Below are 22,329 nucleotides of genomic sequence, written 5' to 3'. Positions count from 1 at the left end.
ACAGGCTGTTAAATATTAAAGTGTTTGAAAATATATAGTTTGTTTGTACTTTAACAGGGTTTACCAGTGTGTATTTGTGCATGAAAAAGGCTACCATCATCAGGCCAAGAGACAGATTTGGTGCATTATATACTTTATTTTTTATTAACTGATCTTTATCATTTTAGCACCAAGAAACATTACATATCAGTCAATGTTTAATTAATATAATTCTATATAATCACCATGCACCTTCATGTATTAATAGATTGACAATTATCATTTGGCACTTGCTTACTATTTTAATACAATTTGTTTGATGAAAATTATGTACAGATCAAATCATCCTGACGGTTATGGTAGACAAAATTTCAAGATTATGTTATAATACTGTAATTGCAGCAAATGGTTGTTTATGCAACAGAATAGAGGGTTCTTAAAACTGTGTCTGCGTGAACTGAACTGGGAAATTTCTGGGAAATTTAACACTGACAGAAGATTTACGATGTCTTTGGGTGATAAGCCTAACAAGGCCGCATTCTATAGCATGAGTTAATGTTTCTGCAATGGGGTACCTGGAGGAGATGGCTCCAGTATGGAGTTGTTTCTACCCAATGAGAACATTCTTTACAGCAGATACTGTTTGCTGTGAATTATTAGAATATTTCAAATGAATCCTAACCTTGTGACCCATTCCATACATTTGTGATTTGTTACGAACATCCAGGAGGATGGACTCTCAACGAGCCCAACCAGTAGGAGGAGGGGGGGGGGGGGGGGGGGGGTTGTTGTTGACAAGCTCCATTACTGCAGTAATTAAATAATAAAGTTGACTTGCTTTGAAGAAATGTTAAAGTCTCTCCTTTTGATTAGAATAATTCCATGGCATGGTTATGATATAAAATTAAATGTTTCAGAAGCAGAGGCGTCTGTGATGTTGATCTTTACCACTTAGTTCTACAAGCAATGTCTTGTCTTTATGATATAAGTTAGGTTCTGGTAATCAAAAAGGCAATCTGCCTATGCCTGTCTTTTGCAGACAAGTTACATTTTAAAGTATGATTGGATCTGTTGTTTATGCATCTCGTACAATCACTGAGTAGGTCAGTCGTCTAAGTAACAGTCCTCTATCTTAGGAATGAACGAGATGACGTCACTCAGTTCGTCCAGGCTCTCCTGTAGCTGTTCAGCTGTCTGTCTGATCGTCTGGATGAACTTCATGGTCTCTGACTTGACCTCAGCCTTTGGTTTTTCACATCCAGGGGTCAGCTCAGTGGTGGAGTCTGTGTCCATCATGTTTAACTTATTGGTATCATTTGCCTTCGCATGTCGGATGTTGTGGATCTCTTTGGCATCCATGGCGATGAAGAAGATATCAACCGCTACAAAAAAAGCTGAAAATATTCCTGTCGCCATCTCTGCCACACGCACTGCCCTGGCAGTTTGGGCTGCCACCTTGCCAATATTGGCTACCCGGAGATATCGGAAGAGCTCTGTGGCGCCCGCAACGCCTTTCCCAACCCTCACCCCAGCACTAGCAGCGGCCTCTACATTTAAACCGGCACTTTCTGTCTTAGAAGAGCTACTTTTCATGAGTGTATCCAAACCCTCAGCGATGTCTTGTAGAGATGTGACCACAGAGTTCATCTTCTCCTGGAACTCCTTGATGATGTTCTTCATGGCTAGGCGGTCGGTGGACTGATTGACCATGTTGGTGATGTTGGATACTCCTGCTGTGGCTCCACCAGTGACAGCAATCCCAATACCAACCCCAGTGACGATGAGGGAGGCGCCCAGAGTGAAGGGAGCCAGGATGAGCCCGACTAAAGAGGTGATTCCTCCAGCTGCCCCAATAACACCTCCAGTCAGACTGCCTATGGTGGTGCCTTTGTGAATACTCTCCAAGCCGTCTGCCAGAGTTCTCAGCTTGTCCAAGGTTGTCTGGAGTTCCTCCACAGTTTTCTCACTCTATAGAAATGAATGAATACATACATGTATATTAATGAATGGAAATGTAGATGGTTACCAGACATATTGAATGATTGAACGATTGATATTGCATAGCAAACCTTTTTTTTTAGGAAACTGATAATGAAGGGTTTTGCCATGATTTCACCAGCTGAAGGCCTAATGGTCGGGTCTTGTTGAAAGATGTCACATAGGAGGTCGCGGAGCTCAGATGAGAAGCTCTCTGGTAGAGATGGGTAAGAACCCCTCAATATTTTTTTAATGAGGTCCGTTGTGTTCACTGCAGTGAACTGAGAAGAAAGAACTGTCTATGATCACACAATATCCATCATTATCTAGGTGGTGGACAGGCAAAATAGAACGAGTTCAACTTGTCGGAATTATTGGATTTTGATCGACCCTTCAAGTCAGAATTTTGCATCCCGAATTTACAAGTTTTTGGTATCTGATCTTTTAACTTTTCAGCTGAGAATTGATAAAACAGAGCAATCTTACAATCTGAATCATTTTTATAAGATACATGTAGCCAGTAGCTAGTTTAATTTTGTCAATGTTAGCTAATTTAAGCTAGCTGGGTAGACTTATCTCATTGGTTGAATAATTATTTCTACTTTAAAACTATTTGACTGCACTCACGTCGTTTACAACTTCACCAACTGGAAAATGTGAAATAACAGCGAGCATTTGAATGCAGGATTACTTACTGCACCCTGAAGCATACACAACTCATACAGCACACACCCCAAGGACCAAATATCACTGCAAAGGATGGAAAATAAATACATTATTTCTCATGTAATTATTATTATTTTACACTGCATAACCATCACTTATTTTTACACTTATAAACCTGTTAATAAGCCTTTATAAATGTCTCAAAAACATATCCTATGGTAACACTGTGTTTGTGCGCATGTGTGTGGAGTAACAGCCATGTCAGTGGATCTCTGCAAATGTCAACTTACTTCACATTTTCATTATTGTCTAGGTCATCTTATTGGCCTGGTTTACCTAACGTATGGCTTGGGCCATGACTTTATGATATATATCATGTCATTTTATGATGCCACATCGTAGGCCTTGTGACAGAGTTACAGTAAATGAGGGATTATCTAGCCTCAAATGTTAGCTTTTGTGATTTCATTCTCATCTCACTTTACCTTGAACAATTAGGGAAATTGCAAATTATTACCTCAATATCCTTACATTTTTCCAGGAATATATATTTAAATATGCGTCTTCAATATTTTCTACCTTTTGGTGTCATACGTTCCACCAGTTAGAATCTCTGGGCCTAAATATCCCACCATTCCATCCTCGTTGGTAGTCCTAATAAATAAAAAAAGTCACATTAACAGAATCCCCCCCCACCCATACTCATTTATGTAATCAAAAATACAAAACTATTAACTGATGTAACTATTAATGTATGTTGTGTAAATTCAACATGAGCCTTTTATAATTACCAAACTAACATACTTTTCGTTGGCACTTCCAAACGCTCCCAAACGAAGTGTTTCAAATTCTGTGAGAAGTATGTTCTAGTATAGATAAGAAAATACCAGTTGAGGTGTTAAGCAACAGTTTATGACATTCCATTATTTCATTTCGGGCACTGATATGAAACATAACATAAATTGGTGTAATAATCTCTAATGTATCGCTGTGAAGTCAACAATCGCCCACAAATCATAACATGCAGTTGATTGTTTAACAGGGCTTTACATAAAACCTTACATTTTATCAACTCTCCCTTTTCTTTAAGTTTATTTCCAGGCTATCAATAAACTAATAGCCTTTACAAGATGTTTTATTAGCAGTACCTGGGGTCTCAGTTCTCTGTGAAGAAGGCCCTGGTCATGTACATGCTTCAGGGCCATGCAGATCTTGACAAACCAGTCCATAATCTGTGAAGGTATCAAAGTAATGTATATTTAGCCTAAAATAAAAACAGTTGTGATGTGGATTCTTCTAGTCATTACTTCAGTTACCTTCTCAGAGTACTCTTCTGTAGGGTTAGTCATCTGCTCTTGTATCTTCTGAGAGAGATTTCCCTTTGCACAATGGTCTGTCACTATATAGTAGCAGTTATCCTCTGTGAAAATGTATTAGTAGTTTGTGTGTGAACACTACTTGAGAATACTAATCGTGAACATATTAATACTGTAGTAGTTCACTTGTTGAAGTTGCTGATACTGTATTAACTTGTAATTCCAATATAATGTCTCTGAAACAAATGAAATACATAAAACGACAAATAAAACAAAGTTAATGATGTAGTTACCTGGAAATGAGTTTTTGTAGCTTACAATGTGGGGATGACTAATCTGTTTGAGGCTTTCAACCCCCGAGACAATTTCTCCAGCACTTGAGTTCAGGACAGATGTCTGTCAAAATAAATGATATGTGACTTATTGAAAGATATAGGCATGTTAATTATTTAGTTTATCTTTATGAATACCTGTCATTATCAATCATTATTGTTGCATCTGCAGAGTTGCCTATAATTGAAAACCAATTATGTATACTATCCCTCTGTGATCATTCCAAAAAATTCTAAGATGTAATCGATTCAGAAATAACAAATAGTTCTCACTTACCTCATTCAGTTTGATCTCTTTAATGACGAACTGGTCACCATGTATGTCAGTAGCTATGACACCATTCTCTACCTCCTTCTGGGTAGTGTATCCTTTCTTCTTAAGAACACTCTGTGTTTTCCCCATCTTTAAATTTCACTGGAATCTGTGTTTCACTCAAGTCAATTAGCAATGTTCATCTTTTTTTTAAATCAATAAAGTACATTTTAATATACACTGATATTCCTAATATTGAGTTGCACCCCTTTTGCCCTCAGAACATCCTGAATTCATCGGGGCATGGACTCTACAAGGTGTCGAAAGTGTTCCACAGGGATGCTGGCCCATCTTGACGCCAATGCTTCCCACAGTTGTGTCAAATTGGCTGAATGTCCTTTGGGTGGTGGACCATTCTTCATACACACGGAATACGGTTGAGCGTGAAAAACCCAGCAGCTTTGCAGTTCTTGACACACTAAAAAAGGTGCTCTTGGCACCTACCCCGTTCAAATGCACCATTCACTCTCTGAATGGCACAATTGTCTCAAGGCTTAAAAGTCCTTCTTTAACCTGTCACCTGCCCTTCATCTACACTGATTGAAGTGGATTTAACGTGATATTAATAAGGGATCATATCTTTTACCTGGATTTACCTGGTCAGTCTATGTCATGGAAAGAGCAGGTTTTCCTATTATTTTGTACACTCAGTGTATAACACATTGGTTTACAATAATACAACATACCAGTAAGGTGTATATGTTATTAACGCAGGTTTACCTTTGCTTGTCTGTCTGAATGTTGTGCTGCTGGATTACCTTACCTAAGATTTGAATATTGTCTGTCTTCTGGTTGTGCTGCTGTCTTACTTTACCTATGATTTGAATAGGAGGTCCAGTCTTATATGCAGGACTCCTCTACTTATGTGGTTTGATCAAACAAACACACCCATATCCACATTACATGTTAGGCAATAATGGATGAACTATCAACCATGTGTCAGGTGGGAGAGACTATAGGGAAGTGGGGGCTAAACCAAAGCATTCAGATCATGTGATTTACAGGAAATCCTATTGTATGCCTTTAGGCTGAAGTAAAGTTCAAATGATGAAACAAGAGCTGTTTACTGTTGTCAACTTGTTCATTTTTTCCTGCTTTCATTGTCCTCTGTACCTGTGTGTTTATTATAACATTTTTTTTTTTTGGGGGGGGGGGGGGGGTAATGGGTAGATCCTCTTTAATATTGCAGGCAGATCCTGGCTTCCATCAACATAATTGTCTGCATAATTTCCAATCCTCCAAATATTTTTGGAGTAAAAATATAAAATATACAAATGTCATTTTTTAAATGTATTTTCCATTATTATTTTTCTCTAACTCTACCATCCCTCCACTTATTGGAGTAAACTAACGGACAACAACACTTAGGCTTCTACTTCCAGCTTTTACATACTTCATACATTTTACGGACACAGTATATTTTACGGTAGTTCTCTTCTGTTTGTTTTTAGTCCCATCCTTCAGCTACACTCAACCCCTCACAGTACCAAAACAAATTATATAATATTTCGGGTCTCTTTGAGCAAAATCTACAGAGCTGGGATGGTTGTATCCCCCATATATATATATAACATTATATTGGTTGCAAGAATTTTGTATAATAATTTAAATTGAAAAGCTATAAGTTTTGAATCAAGCATTGTTTTGTGTATCAGTTCATAAACCATGTGCCATGGAATCGGTACATCAAAAATATCTTCCTAATTATTTTGCAATCAATATGGCACAGCTGTAAATGTTTTGGTCCTTAAATGAGACTGGCATACTTTTTTATTTATCACAATTTTCTTTAGCCAATTTTGGTCTTTAATGCATGGCTGACAGACAAATTCCTTAATTTCTCCCCCTTTCACTTACTGCAATGAGTTGGTTGTAATTTTGAGTAGAGCAGACATTTCCATATTTTTGTAAGCTGTGTTGGGGTAGTTTCCTTGATCCTTGTCAATCATTTGCTTATTGGTGAGCAATCAGACAATATCTTTAAGTAAATCAAAAACCTTTATTAATGCAATTGTAGACAGAAGTTGACAATGAGAACATAGCAAGCATGTTTTCGAGTAAGTTCTGCAAAATAGGAAAGGGTCCAAGTTGCTTTAATATGCTTGCAGTCAACCCCTAGTGATGTAACTGCCTACGTCTATACCGTCTACTCCTGAGACCAAGCCATGCATATACAGTCATACAAACTTGCAGGAGAGAACAATAGTTCCAGTGTTTTCTAAGGGCTCAGCAGTAATTTTCCACTCCCGAGGTTTGGTTTATCGTGGTATGTCTGATTTGTCTCTTATCTCTTTCACTCCCCTGCAGGGTTCTGTGTGTATGAATCTCTTTTAGCCTTGAGGCACTTTCTCACAGAAACCCTGTTTTGACTGCAATTACTCACACATCTCTCAGACTGTTTCTTATAAGAAGCAGAGACTAGAAAATAACTGTGGAACAATATTAAACCTTATAACGCATATATATATCGCTAATGTGTATTCCAGCACCCAATAGATGTAGTGAGGAAGGGGTCTTATAGCCCTTCCCCTTCTATTAGTACAACTAAACATAATCAATTATTATAATACATCAATCATTTGGTGCAGCCCCAATCATGACCCCAAGGTGAACCCCATCAGCTGCATGTGTGACATAACTCCGCCAGTCCTATGTAATGGTATTATTTACAAAATTAAAGCTTTTTTATTAATTAGTATATTTGAGTTTAACCATAGTATTTGTTGTAATATTTGTTCTGTCTTTTCTGGTGGATTAAACAGAAATTGCAACCAACTTTCTATGGCTTGTTGTCAAAAGAATGATCTTTTGGAGATTATTTAATTTTCAAATAACAGAAAGTGAGAGATTGTAATCTGAATAAAGGGAAAGGGCCATTTGTGAACATGGGGTGAAACATTCCTGCTAATCTGCTAGAGAACCAGTTCAGATTTAAGTATACATTTTGTATGACTGAAGCCTTTAGTGAGAGGTCTAATACTTGAACATTTTAATAATTTGTGCCCTCCAAATTCATATTCATTATATAAATAGGCCCGTTTAATTTTGTCTGGCTTGCTGTCTGGCTTGCCATTCCAAATAAAATAGAACATTTTAAAATACATAACCTGGGATATGACTAAAGAGTTCATCAGGGTGATTTGTCCACAAATAGGCAGGTCTTTTCCTTTCCACGGTAGCAAGATCTTATCTATTTTTGCCAACTTTCTATTAAAAGGTATTGTAGTGAGATCATTTCTTTATTTTGGGATATGAATACCAAGTATGTCCACTTCACCGTCAGACCATTTGATTGGTACACTACACGATAATGTAAAAGTTGTATTTTTTGTGATTCTTTGTGATCCAATACGTAATATATTTATCATCGGTTGTAATCCAGAGCGGTTAGAAGAATTATCTAGATCATCTATGATGCTGTGGACAGATCCAAATTGTGTATTTTAAAGAAAACATGAATCATCAGCATACAATGACACCTTTATTTTAAGCCCTTGATTTCTTAGGCACGATGCATCGCGAAGGGCATGTACACAGCCCTTAGCCATGGTATATTGGCCATATACCACAAACCCCCGAGGTGCCTTATTGCTATTATAAACTGGTTACCAATGTAATTAGGGCAGTAAAAATACATGTTCTGTCATACCCGTAGTATACGGTCTGATATACCATGGCTGTCAGCCAATCAGCATTCAGTGCTCGAACCACCCAGTTTATAAATAACTTTAACCCATTGTATAAGAGATTCTCCAAATTTTGAAATATTCCAGGCATTTAAATATCAATTCCAATCGTGCTTTATCAAAAGCCTTTTCAAACTCTGCTAATCTCAGCAAAAAAAAAGTCCTCTCACTGTCAACTGCGTTTATTTATGTGGAAATATTTGTACGAACATAACAAGATTCAACAACTGAAACATAAACTTAACAAGTTCTACAGACATGTGACTAACAGAAATGTAATAATGTGTCCCTGAACAAAGGGGGGTCAAAATCAAAAGCAACAGACAGTATCTGGTGTGGCCACCAGCTGCATTAAGTACTGGAGTGCATCTCCTCCTCATGTACTGCACCAGATCTGTCAGTTCTTGCTGTGAGATGTTACCTCACTCTTCCACCAAGGCACCTGCAAGTTCCCGGACATTTCTGGGGAGAATGGCACTAGCCCTCACCCTCCAATCCAACAGGTCCAAGACGTGCTCAATGGGATTGCGATCCGGGCTCTTTGTTGGACATTGAAGAACACTGACATTCCTGTCTTGCAGGAAATCCCGCACAGAACGAGCAGTATGGCTGGGTCATGTCAGGATGAGCCTGCAGGAAGGGTACCACATGAGAGAGGAGGATGTCTTCCCTGTAACGCACAGCATTGAGATTGCCTGCAATGACAACAAGCTCAGTCCGATGATGCTGTGACACACCGCCCCAGACCATGACGGACCCTCCAACTCCAAATTTATCCCGCTCCAGAGTACAGGCCTGGGTGTAACGCTCATTCCTTCGATGATAAACGCGAATCCGACCATCACCCCTGGTGAGACAAAACCATGACTCGTCAGTGAAGAACACTTTTTGCCAGTCCTGTCTGGTCCGGCGACGGTGGGTTTGTGCCCATAGGCGACGTTGTTGCCGGTTATGTCTGGTGAGGACCTGCCTTACAACAGGCCAAGAAGCCCTCAGTCCAGCCTCTCTCAGCCTGTTGTGGAGAGTCTGAGCACTGATGGAGGGATTGTGCATTCCTGGTGTAACTCGGGCAGTTGTTGTTGCCATCCTGTGCCTATCCCGCATGTGTGATGTTCAGATGTATCGATCCTGTGCAGGTGTTGTTACACATGGTCTGCCACTGCTAGGACGATCAGCTGTCCATCCTGTCTCCCTGTAGTGCTGTCTTAGGCATCGCACAGTACAGACATGTTAATGTATTGCCCTGGCCAGATCTGCAGTCCTCATGCCTCCTTGCAGCATGCCTAAGGCACGTTCACGCAGATGAGCAGGGACCCTTTGTTTTGGTGTTTTTCAGAGTCAGTAGAAAGGCCTCTCTAGTGTCCAAAGTTTTCATAACTGTGACCTTAATTGCCTACCGTCTGTAAGCTGTTAGTGTCTTAACGACCGTTCCACAGGTGCATGTTCATTAATTGTTTATGGTTCATTGAACAAGCATGGGAAACAGTGTTTAAACTCCTTTACAATGAAGATCTGTGAAGTTATTTGAATTTTTACGAATTATCTTTGAAAGACAGGGTCCTGAAAAAGGGACGTTTCTTTTTTTGCTGAGTTTATGAATACCAGGCCTGGTTTCACAGATTGTTCTTAGTGTTCTATTGTTTCCAGTATTTGTCTTACATTTTCTCCAATGTATCATCTGTGTAAAAAAACCTGTCTGATTAGGATGAATAATATCCGACAATACCTTTTTAATTATACTGATTGCGCTGTGCACTTTGCTAGAATTTTTCCATCACAAGACTAAAGTGTAAGGGGCCTCCGATTGTTTTTAATGGACTGGATCTTTCATTCTACCACTTGCGTCCTGTTTCAGTAATAATGAAATCAAACCATCTTGTTGAGTATCTGACAATCTACAATTTTTATAGGAGTGGTTAAAACATAGTAATAACTGTAAACTGAGCACATCAAAAATGGTTTAGTTTACCTCAACTGGTATGACATCCAGTCCTGGAGTTTTCCCGGACTTAAAGGCATTAATTGCATCAAGAAGTCCCTCCTCTGTAATTTGGCCTTCAAATGAGTCTTTCTGTACAGCTGTTAATTTTACATTATGAATAGGAAGAAAATCCTTACAATTAACTTCGGTTAGTGGAGATGGAGGAGACTGAAATGAAAACATATGCTATATAGTACTTTCATTCCTCTTTCAAAATATTGTTTGGAGAATCATGTTGAAGATTTTAAAAACAAAATGGTGCATTTTTCCCCATATTCCATCCAGTTCGCTTTATTTTTTAAAAATATAACACTTGATACTTCTTGAATAAGTTCCTCCATTTCAATTTATATTAACAGGTCGACAAATATGAGAAAACATTGTAACACACATGCATCAGTTTAGTATTTTTTATATCTTGTGTTTTATGAAAACAGTTTGGCTAGCTGGCTAGTTCTGATTACTACAGTAGCTGCTAGGTGTGGTACAGTAGTTTTGCTTTGTAAGCTTTGGGAATTGTCTTTGGTTAAAGATAAATAGGAATCCAAAGGTAGGCTATCCAACTCTACCTCTGAGTGATTTTGTGGGGAAAATATCAAAGTCTTGTTTAAATTTCACATATTATAACAATATTTGCATGACCACTAGTATCAAACTGGCTTTGAGCTGATGGATCTAAGAGAGTAAATGGCTGATCAAACTGGATTCTTGCATGTGAAAGAACATGATACTAGACTAATTTGTTTCTTCAAACTTGGTAACTTAAATAAAATGACCATTTATATTCCAATAATGTTTCTCAGATGGACTGTTGCTTTCCTCCTGGCTCCCCTATCTCCCCTTTAGGTCCAAGGGGTACATGTGACCCTATCCTTCCTAAAAAGACACAAACATGATAGCTCTCACTAATCTGGGACATTGGGTTATTTACATTTAATAACCTACAGTATATAATTTAATAATGCGTGTTTGGCAATACTTGATTTACTTTTCTTTCTATTGGAAATTGTGCAATGGCTTGATGATGGTAAAAATGTTATTTAATGTCCCCTACCAGTGTCTCCTCACTCTTCCTTGTTTTCAACATTGGTCATATAGTCAGCAACAACTGAAACGTATGCTCAGAGTCAAAGATTTGGTGCATTACATACTTTACATTTTTTAAATTAACTGAACTTTATCATTTTACCATCAACAAATGTTAATGTATAATGTTTCATATCAGTCAATGTTTTATTAATATGATTCTATACAATCACCATGTACCTTTATGTATTAATAGACTGAATCTGCTAATTTTGCAGTTTCTTACGATTTTAATGCAATTTGTTTCATGAAAATAATATACAGACCAAATCATCCCGACGGTTATAAAATGAAACATTTCAGAAGTAGATGTGTCTGTGATACAGATTTTGATATGTACTACTTAGTATTATCAGAGAAGTTACATATTAACTTATGATTGGATCTGTTGTTTATGCATATCGTACAATCACTGAGTAGTTGTAACGGGTGACGCTCTCCTCATCCTCGGATGAGGTGAGGAGAGAAGGATCGGTAGACCAATGCGCAGCGAGGTGTGATGACATAATGAATTTATTGAACAAAACGAACACTGACACGAACTATACTTTAGAAATGATACAAAATAACAAACGGACAACGTAGACGAAACCTGAACATGGAACTTACATAACGACAGGAAGAACACACGAGCAGGAAACAGACTACATCAAAACGAAATACAACCGAAACAATCCCGTGTGGTGCGCAGACACAAACACAGGAGACAATCACCCACAAAACAAACAGTGAGAATGCCCTACCTAAATATGACTCTTAATTAGAGGCAAACGCAAACCACCTGCCTCTAATCAAGAGCCATACCAGGCAAACCGAAACCAACATAGAAACAGATAACATAGAATGCCCACCCAACCTCACGTCCTGACCAACTAACACACAAAAACTAACATAAATAGGTCAGGAACGTGACAGTACCCCCCCCACAAGGTGCGAACTCCGGACGCACCAGCACAAAGTCTAGGGGAGGGTCTGGGTGGGCATCTAACCACGGTGGTGGCTCAGGCTCCGGGCGCGGTTCCCACCCCACCATAATCCATCCTAGCCCCCTCCCTTCAAGAATGTCCACCCTCTTCTTTCCCCCACAAAATCCTCCTAATAACAAATCTAATAATGACAATACCGGGACAGAGAGATAAACCAAGACAGAGGGATAGATAAGACTATAGAGGTAGATAAAGATAGAGAGGGAGATCAGGATAGAGGGGCAACTCCGGACTGAAAGGCAGCTCCGGACAGAGAGACAGCTCTGGACTGATGGGCAGTTCTGGGTATCTAGCCTTTTCAGGCTGAAGGGCAGCTCATGGCTGACTGACGACTCTCGATGCTCATGGCTGGCTGACGGCTCTCGACGCTCATGGCAGGCTGACGGCTCTCGACGCTCATGGCAGGCTGACGGCTCTCGACGCTCATGGCAGGCTGACGGCTCTCGACGCTCATGGCAGGCTGACGGCTCTCGACGCTCATGGCGCTCTGACGGCTCTGGCTGCTCATGGCGCTCTGACGGCTCTGGCTGCTCATGGCGCTCTGACGGCTCTGGCTGCTCATGGCTCGCTGGCGGCTCTGGCAGATCCTGTCTGGTTGGCGGCTCTGGCAGATCCTGTCTGGTTGGCGGCTCTGGCAGATCCTGTCTGGTTGGCGGCTCTGGCAGATCCTGTCTGGTTGGCGGCTCTGGCAGATCCTGTCTGGTTGGCGGCTCTGGCAGATCCTGTCTGGCTGACGGCTCTAGCGGCTCCTGTCTGGCTGACGGCTCTAGCGGCTCCTGTCTGGCTGACGGCTCTGTAGGCTCATGGCAGACGGGCGGCTTTGCAGGCTCATGGCAGACGGGCGGCTTTGCAGGCTCCTGGCAGACGGATGGCTCAGACGGCGCTGGGGAGACGGATGGCTCAGATGGCGCTGGGGAGACGGATGGCTCAGATGGCGCTGGGGAGACGGATGGCTCAGATGGCGCTGGGGAGACGGATGGCTCTGGCCGGATATGGCGCACTGTAGACCTGGTGCGTGGTGCCGGAACTGGAGGCACCGTGCTAATGACAAGCACCTTCCTACTAGTGCGGGGAGCAGGGACAGGGCACACTGTATTCTCAAAGCCTACTCTATCCCTGATGCGTGGTACCGGCACTGGTGACACCGGGCTGAGGACAAGCACATCAGGATTAGTAGGGGGAGAAGATACAGTGGGTTCAGGGCTCTGGATACGCACTGGTAGCTTAGTGCGTGGGGCCGGAACTGGAGGCACCGGGCTAGATACACACACTACAGGGAGAGTGCGTGGAGGAGGAACAGGGCTCAGGATACGCACTGGTAGCCTAGTGCGTAGTGTATACACTGTAGGTACTAGGCTGGGGCGGGGAGGTGGTGCCGGAAATACCGGACCGTGGAGGCGTACTGGCACTCTTGAGCATTGAACCTGCCCAACCTTACCTGGTTGAATGCTCCCGGTTGCCCGACCAGTGCGGGGAGGTGGAATAACCCGCACCGGCCTATGTAGGCGAACCGGGGAAACCATGCGTAAGGCAGGTGCCATGTATGCCGGCCCGAGGAGACGCACTGGAGACCAGACGCGTTGAGCCGGCCTCATGACACCTGGCTCAATACCCAATCTAGCCCTCCCAGTGCGGGGAGGTGGAATAACCCGCACTGGGCTATGCACTCGTACAGGAGACACCGTGCGCTCTACTGCGTAACACGGCGCCTGCCCGTACTCCCGCTCTCCACGGTAAGCCTGGGAAGTGGGCGCAGGTCTCCTACCTGCCCTTGGCCCACTATCTCCTAGCCCCCCCCCAAGAAATTTTTGGGAATTACTTACGGGCTTTTTCGGCTTCCGTGCCAGACGCGTGCCCTCATAGCTCCGGTTCCTCTCTCCGGTAGCCTCCGCTCTCCTCAGTGCCTCCAGCTGTTCCCATGGGAGGCGATCTCTACCAGCTAGGATCTCCTCCCAAGTGTAGCAACCCTTTCCATCCAAAACCTCGTCCCATGTCCATTGCTCCTTTCTCTCCTGTCCCTTACTCCGTTTCGTTTTCCCTTGCCGCTTGGTCTTAGCGTGTTGGTGGGTGATTTTGTAACGGGTGACGCTCTCCTCATCCTCGGATGAGGTGAGGAGAGAAGGATCGGTAGACCAATGCGCAGCGAGGTGTGATGACATAATGAATTTATTGAACAAAACGAACACTGACACGAACTATACTTTAGAAATGATACAAAATAACAAACGGACAACGTAGACGAAACCTGAACATGGAACTTACATAACGACAGGAAGAACACACGAGCAGGAAACAGACTACATCAAAACGAAATACAACCGAAACAATCCCGTGTGGTGCGCAGACACAAACACAGGAGACAATCACCCACAAAACAAACAGTGAGAATGCCCTACCTAAATATGACTCTTAATTAGAGGCAAACGCAAACCACCTGCCTCTAATCAAGAGCCATACCAGGCAAACCGAAACCAACATAGAAACAGATAACATAGAATGCCCACCCAACCTCACGTCCTGACCAACTAACACACAAAAACTAACATAAATAGGTCAGGAACGTGACAGTAGTTCAGTTGTGCAAGTAACAATCCTCTATCTTAGAAATGAATGAGATGACGTCACTCAGTTAGTCCAGGCTCTCCGGTAGCTGATAATCTGTCTGTTTGATTGACTGGAAAAACATGACTTTGACATATTTCATGTCATTTTATGATACCACATCGTAGGCCTTATGACAGAGTTGCAGTAAATGAGGGATGTGTGGGAAAAGTTCAATATCTAAATTTTTTTGCACCAAATATATATTTAACATGCATCTTAAATGTTTTCTACCTTTTGTGTCATACATTGCACCAGTCAGAAAGAATCTCTTGGACTAAACAACCCACCGTTACTTCCCCGTTGGTAGCTTTGATTTTAAAAAAGGCACATAAACAGAAAATACTATACAGATATAGGGAAGGCAATCAAAACGTGAAGAATTCCAGGTGAGTCCAATGATGCGCATAATGATGGTGAGAGGTGTGCGTAATGATGGACAGCCTGGGGCCAGAGCGCCAGAGAGGGGGAGAGGGAGCAGGCGTGACACATGCAGATCTTGACAAAACAGTCCATATTCTGTGAAGGTATCAAAGTAAAGTATGCTTTGCCTAAAATTAAAATAGTTCTCAGAGTACTCTTCTGTAGGCTTTGTCCTCTGCCTTCGTATATTCTGAGAGCGCAAAGAGGCACTTTTTCTTCAGACGAAGAGGAGGAAACCTGCCGTTACAGAAACACCCACCAACCAAGGGCCAAGCAGAGTGGTAAAGGACAGCAGCAGCAGCAGCAGCGGCAGAAGACACAGGATTCATCGAATTGGTAGGAGATTCTGGACGGCAAGGGACCCTGGACTCAGCCAGGGGAATATTGCCGTCCCAGGGCAGAGTTGGAGGCAGCGAAGGCAGAGAGGCGCTGGTATGAGGAGGCAGCACGGCGACGTGGTTGGTAGCCCGAGAGTCAGGCCCAAACAATTCTTGAGGGGGGCACATGGGGTGTGTGGCTAAGCCAGGTAGGAGACCTGAGCCAACTCCCCATGCTTACAGTGGAGAGAGGGCGTCGTACTGGTCAGGCACCGTGTTATGCGATGGAGCGCACGGTGTCCCCAGTACGCGTGCTTAGCCCGGTGCGATACATTCCAGCTCCTCGTATCGGGCGGGCTAGGTTGGGCATCGAGCCAGGTGCCATGAAGCCGGCTCAACGCATCTGGTCTCCAGTGCGTCTCCTCGGGCCGGCGTATATGGCACCAGCCTTACGCATGAGTCCCCGGTTCGCCAGCACAGCCCAGTGCGGGCTATTCCACCTCGCCGCACTGGCCGGGCTACGGGGAGCATTCAAGCAGGTAAGGTTGGGCAGGCTCGGTGCTCAAGGGCTCCTGTACTCCTTCACTGTCCGGTATATCCGGTGCCACCTCCACGTACCAGTCCGTACCAGCAGGTCCTGGCTGACGGCTCTGGCAGGTCCTGGCTGACTGGCGGCTCTGGCAGGTCCTGGCTGACTGGCGGCTCTGGCAGGTCCTGGCTGACTGGCGGCTCTGGCAGGTCCTGGCTGACGGACTGGTGCGTGGAGGTGGCACCGGATATACCGGACAGTGAAGGAGTACAGGAGCTCTTGAGCACCGATCCGAGCCTGCCCAACCTTACCTGCTTGAATATACCGGACAGTGAAGGAGTGCAGGAGCTCTTGAGCACCGAGCCTGCCCAACCTTGACCTGCCAGAGCCGTCAGTCAGCCAGGACCTGCCAGAGTCGTCAGTCAGCCAGGACCTGCCAGAGTCGTCAGTCAGCCAGGACCTGCCAGAGCTGCCTGTCACGCCGGCGATTCCGGAATTGCTCCTCAGTCCGGAGCTGCCCCTCAGTCTGGAGCAGCCCCTCAGTCCGGAACTGCCCCTCAGTCCAGAGGTGCCTTTCAGTCCTATGAGCCCATTTATTGGGGTTACCAGGCCAAGGTCGGTGGCGAGGATCGCCGATCGTAAGAGGCCACGGGGGCGGTTAAGGAGGCGGACAAAAACTATGGTGAAGTGGGGTCCACGTCCCGCGCCAGAGCCGCCACCGCGGACAGATGCCCACTCAGACCCTCCCCTTAGGTTTAGGTTTTGCGGCCGGAGTCCGCACCTTTGGGGGGGGGGGGGTACTGTCACGTTCTGACCTTTATTTTCCTTTGTTTTGTCTTTAGTTAGTATGGTCAGGGCGTGAGTTGGGGTGGGCTGTCTATGTTATGTGTTTCTATGTTTAGGTCAATTGGCCTGATATGGTTTTCAATCAGAGACAGGTGTTTTGCATTGTCTCTGATTGGGAACCATATTTAGGTTGCCTGTTTTCACTGTTGGTTTGTGGGTGTTTGTTTCCCGTGTCTGTGTTTATGCCACACGGGACTGTTTCGGTTAGGTTACTTTGTTATTTTGTATTTTTTGTCGTGTTCAGTGGATTATATTTAAACATGGACACTTACCACTCTGCGTCTTGGTCCGATCCCTGCTACACCTCCTCTTCAGACAAAGAGGAGGAAACCTGCCGTTACATAGGCCTTGAAATACATCCACATGTACACCTCCAATTGACTCAAATGAGGTCAATTAGCCTATCAGAAGCTTCTAAAGCCATGACATAATTTTCTGGAATTTTCCAAGTTATTTAAGGGCACAGTCAACTTAGTGTATATAAACTTCTGGCCCACTGGAATTGTGATACAGTGAATTATAAGTTAAATAATCTGTATGTAAACAATTGTTGGATAAATGACTTGTGTCATGCACAAAGTAGATGTCCTAACCGACTTTCCAAAACTATAGTTTGTTAACAATAAATTTGTGGAGTGGTTGAAAAACGAGTTTTAATAACTCAAACCCAAGTGTATGTTTACTTCTGACTTCAACTGTAGATATATAGATTGGTCTTTGTCTTGGGTGATCATTTTGGTTGTGTAATGTTTTCTATACACTAGACTAAGAGCAACTTGTTGCTCATGGTGGCTGCTGAGTTCCTATTACACTGTCAATGCCATAATTACATGATATTTTATTTCAGAGAGCAAAGATCTTTGGTTTCTAGGTGACTTTGTAGGTGGGGTTTGTAATGGTGCTTGAGACTAGCCCTTGATCATGACTCTCAGTTCCATTACATTACACATAATTCATTGGATGAAGCATCTTCTTTACGGGGGAGTTTTGTTAAGATCCCCGACGCTCGGTCTGAACATTAACATGCATCGCTTGTGGAATGATTTTGGAAGCATAACGACCTTATCTTTCATATCAGCGAGAAATAATTTTCCAAAAACAAAATGTTAAATTGATATACACCTTCATAGGTTTAGGGTTATGTTTCCCACACGGCCATATCTCCATGTTACCTCGTTTGTTTACAGAAGACAGACGGAAGACAGAGGGACCACCTCTGCTAATTAGCTATCTAGCATGCTCCGAAAACCTTTGTGTAACAGAAGAAGGCCACCATAAGCCTGTTGTCACTGAAAAATACTGTTGCCTGCAACTGTCATAAAGCCGGTTAAAACAGTGTACAGTAAGTGTATATTTTGCATTTGTGAAATTATTTTGATGTGACATGAAAGTAAAGGGCTATATTTTTCTAGAATCATATCGAAATTGAGAATCGATTCACATTTAGATGGAGTATTTGGCTGTTTTGGCTGCTAGAGCCCGTCTACTTCTGAAAAATAACATATGAGATCCTTGGACCTTAAGGAGTAATGGTAGGCTCCTTAAGAGTATTTCTTGGACTAGCCCCAGACATTAAAGAGCTAGCTATCAAGTCCCTACCATAAAGGAGAGGCTATAAATCGGCATGAACACTAACAGCAACTATCGTTCTGTGATCCGATATCAAGTCCCTACCATAAAGGAGAGGCCATAAATCGGCATGAACACTAACAGCAACTATCGTTCTGTGATCCGATATCAAGTCCCTACCATAAAGGAGAGGCCATAAATCGGCATGAACACTAACAGCAACTACCGTTCTGTGATCCGATATCAAGTCCCTACCATAAAGGAGAGGCCATAAATTGGCATGAACACTAGCAGCAACTATCGTTTTGTGATCCGATATCAAGTCCCTACCATAAAGGAGAGGCTATGAATCGGTGTACTATATACATCATCATGCACAGAGCTCAGTATCTTTGCTGTATCAGCAACTATTGTTCTGGGTACTCATCCTGCTTCATATTGACAACTCCCACATAGGTAAGTACATTTTTGAATTTATCAATTTTAAATGCTTTTGCCGCTGGTGCAGCATGCCTTATTGATTACAAAGGGATGTTTTAGCTGCGACTGACAGATATTAAAAAAGTGCAGATGCAACGCTTGCAGAGTGATTTACCTGTAATTCTGGCCCCAAAACATTTTTTGCAGTATTGAAGTTCCCCAAGAACACAGTGGCCTCCATCATTGTTAAATGGAAGAAGTTTGGAACCACCAAGATTCTTCCTAGAGCTGGCCGCCCGGCCAAACTGAGCAATCGGGGGAGGTGACCAAGAACCCGATGGTCACTCTCACAGAGCTCCAGAGTTCCTCTGTGGAGATGGGAGAACCTTCCAGAAGGACAACTATCTCTGCAGCACTCCACCAATCAGGCCTTTATGGTAGAGTGGCCAGACAGAAGCCATTCCTCAGTAAAAGGCACATGACAGTCTGCTTGGAGTTTGCCAAAAGGCACCTAAAGGACTCTCAGACCATGTGAAACAAGATGATGATCTGGTCTGATGAAACCAAGATTGAACTCTTTGGCCTGAATGCCAAGCGTCACGTCTGGAGGAAACCAGGCACCACTCATCACCTGGCCAATACCATCCCTACGGTGAAGCATGGTGGTGGCAGCATCATGCTGCAGGGATGTTTTCAGCGGCACGGATTGGGAGACTAGTCCGTATCGAGGTAAAGATGAACGGAGCAAAGTACTGAGAGATCCTTGATGATAACCTGCTCCAGAACACTCAGGACCTGACTGGGGAGAAGGTTAACCTTCCAACAGGACAACGACCCTAAGCACACTGCCAAGACAATGCAGGAGTGGCTTTGGGACAAGTCTCTGAATGTCCTTGAGTGGCCCAGCCACAGAGCCCAGACTTGAACCCGATCGAACATCTCTGGAGAGACCTGAAAATAGCTGTTCAGCGAGGCTCCCCATCCAACCTGACAGAGCTTGAGAGGATCTGCAGAGAAGAGTGGGAGAAACTCCCAATCTCCAAATACAGGTGCCAAGCTTGTAGCGTCATACCCAAGAAGACTTGAGGCTGTAATCGCTGCCAAAGGCGCTTCAACAAAGTACTGAGTAAAGGATCTGAATACTTCTGGAAAAGGGGGAGTTGTTGGGGCTGTGTTTCTGGACCTAAGGACGGCTTTTGATACTGTTAACCATGAGATTCTCATTTCAAAATTGTCCAAGTTCAACTTTTCCCCCGATGCCTTGAGATGGATGAAATCATACCTTGAAGGCAGAACTCAGTGTGTCAGAATGAGCAATGAGCTGACGCCCACTCTTAGCTATGATGTGGGCGTGCCCCAAGGGTCAATACCCTCCTGTTCAGCCTGTACATTAATGATCTGCCTTCTGTCTGTACTGGGTCTGAAGTTCAAATGTATGCAGATGATACAGTGATATATGTGCATGCAAAGAGCAAACAACAAGCTGCACAAGAACTCACTACTGTAATGGTCCAGGTTACAAAGTGGCTCAGTGACTCATGTTTGCATCTCAATGTGAAAAAAACTGCATGTTCTTTACAAAGAGGGCAACAGATGCTACTGAGCCAGATGTCTATGTGTCAGGGGAGAAGCTCCAGGTGGTATCTGATTTTAAGTACCTTGGCATCATACTTGATTCCAACCTCTCTTTTAAAAGCATGTGAAAAAGGTAATTCAGATAACCAAATTCAACCTAGCTAATTTCTGATTTATACGAAATTGTTTGACTACAGAGGTAGAAAAACTGTACTTCAAATCTATGATACTCCCCCACTTAACATACTGCTTGACTAGTTGGGCCCAAGCTTGCTGTACAACATTAAAACCTATTCAGTCTGTCTACAAACAGGCTCTCAAAGTGCTTGATAGGAAGCCCAATAGCCATCATCACTGTTACATCCTCAGAAAGCATGAGCTCCTGAGTTGGGAAAATCTTGTGCAATACACCGACGCATGTCTTGTATTCAACATCCTAAATGGCCTGGCTCCCCCTCCACTCAGTATTTTTGTTAAACAGAAAACCCAAACATATGGCAGCAGATCCACAAGGTCTGCCATGAGAGGTGACTGTATAGTTCCCTTAAGTAAAAGCACCTTTAGTAAATCCGCTTTCTCTGTGAGAGCTTCCCATGTCTGGAATACACTGCCATCAGACACACATAACTGCACCACATATCACACTTTCACAAAATGCATGAAGACATGGCTAAAGGTCAATCAGATTTGTGAACATAATCCCTAGCTGTGTATTGCCGCTTTCCATGTTATCTGTTGTCTTTATTTGTCGCATGCGTCGAAAATGTATTTGTCACATGCGTCGAATAAAACAGGTGCAGACCTTACCATGAAATGCATTCTTACAAACCCTTAACCAACAATGCAGTTAAGAAAAATAGAGTTAAGAAAATATTTGCTAAAAAACTCAAGTTAAAAATAAATAAATATGAGGCTCCAGTATATACAGGGGGTACAGGTACCGAGTCAATGTGCTGGGGGTACAGGTTAGTTGATGTAATTGAGGAGATATGTAAATGTAGGTAGAAGTAAAGGGGCAAAGCAGACTGCACCGTTTTCTTGTTTTTAAAATGTATGGATAGCCAGGGGCACACCAACACTCAGACATTATTTACAAAAAATGAATTTGTGTTTAGTGAGTCCGCCAGAGGCAGTAGGAATGACCACGTGTTCTCTTGATAAGTGCATGAATTTGACAATTTTTCTGCCCTGCTAAGCATTCAAAATGTAAAGAGTACTTTTGGATGCCAGGGAAAATTAATGGAGTAAAAAGTACAATATTTTCTTTAGGAATGTAGTGAAGTAAATGTAAAAATGGTCAAAAATATAAATAGTGAAGTAAAGTACAGAAACCCTCAAAAACGAATTAAGTAGTACTTTTAAGTATTTTTACTTAAGTACTTTACAGAACTGATCTTTTGTCTTGCCCATTTACCCCCTGAATGGCACACACATATACAATCCACGTCTCAATTGTCTCAAGGCTTGAAAATCATTATTTAACCTGTCTCCTCCACTTCATCTACACTGTGATTGAAGGGAATTTAACAAGTGACATCAATAAGGGATCATAGCTTTCACCTGGATTCCTAATGTTTTGAACACTCAGATTAGCTACAGATCTAAGTTAAAAAAATACCGTAAACCTTAAAATAATATGGCAAGATAAAATCAATTTGAAACTTTGCTTAAACAACGTGCATTATAATTACGTATTGCTCAGTTTACTAAACTCTAGTTTATTACCT

General features: G+C 42.8%; 1 protein-coding gene across 1 annotated transcript; it reads right to left on the bottom strand.

The window, feature by feature from the left end:
* Positions 1–958: 958 nt before the first annotated feature.
* On the bottom strand, positions 959–4,029 carry LOC129864712 (apolipoprotein L6-like). Its single transcript, XM_055937016.1, has 7 exons — positions 3,939–4,029; positions 3,771–3,854; positions 3,427–3,488; positions 3,202–3,276; positions 2,652–2,706; positions 2,049–2,237; positions 959–1,947 (listed from the first exon to the last, which is right to left on the bottom strand). The coding sequence occupies exons 1-7, from the start codon at positions 3,969–3,971 to the stop codon at positions 1,084–1,086; spliced, it is 1,362 nt and encodes a 453-aa protein (XP_055792991.1). The 5' UTR covers positions 3,972–4,029; the 3' UTR covers positions 959–1,083.
* Between the last annotated feature and the right edge of the window lie 18,300 nt (positions 4,030–22,329).

The sequence above is a fragment of the Salvelinus fontinalis genome, chromosome 11 (genome assembly GCF_029448725.1).
Source record: "Salvelinus fontinalis isolate EN_2023a chromosome 11, ASM2944872v1, whole genome shotgun sequence".
NCBI classification, from domain to species: Eukaryota; Metazoa; Chordata; class Actinopteri; order Salmoniformes; family Salmonidae; genus Salvelinus; species Salvelinus fontinalis.
The sequence above is the reverse complement of the archived record's forward strand: the minus strand, read 5'-3'. Positions and strand labels throughout refer to the sequence as shown.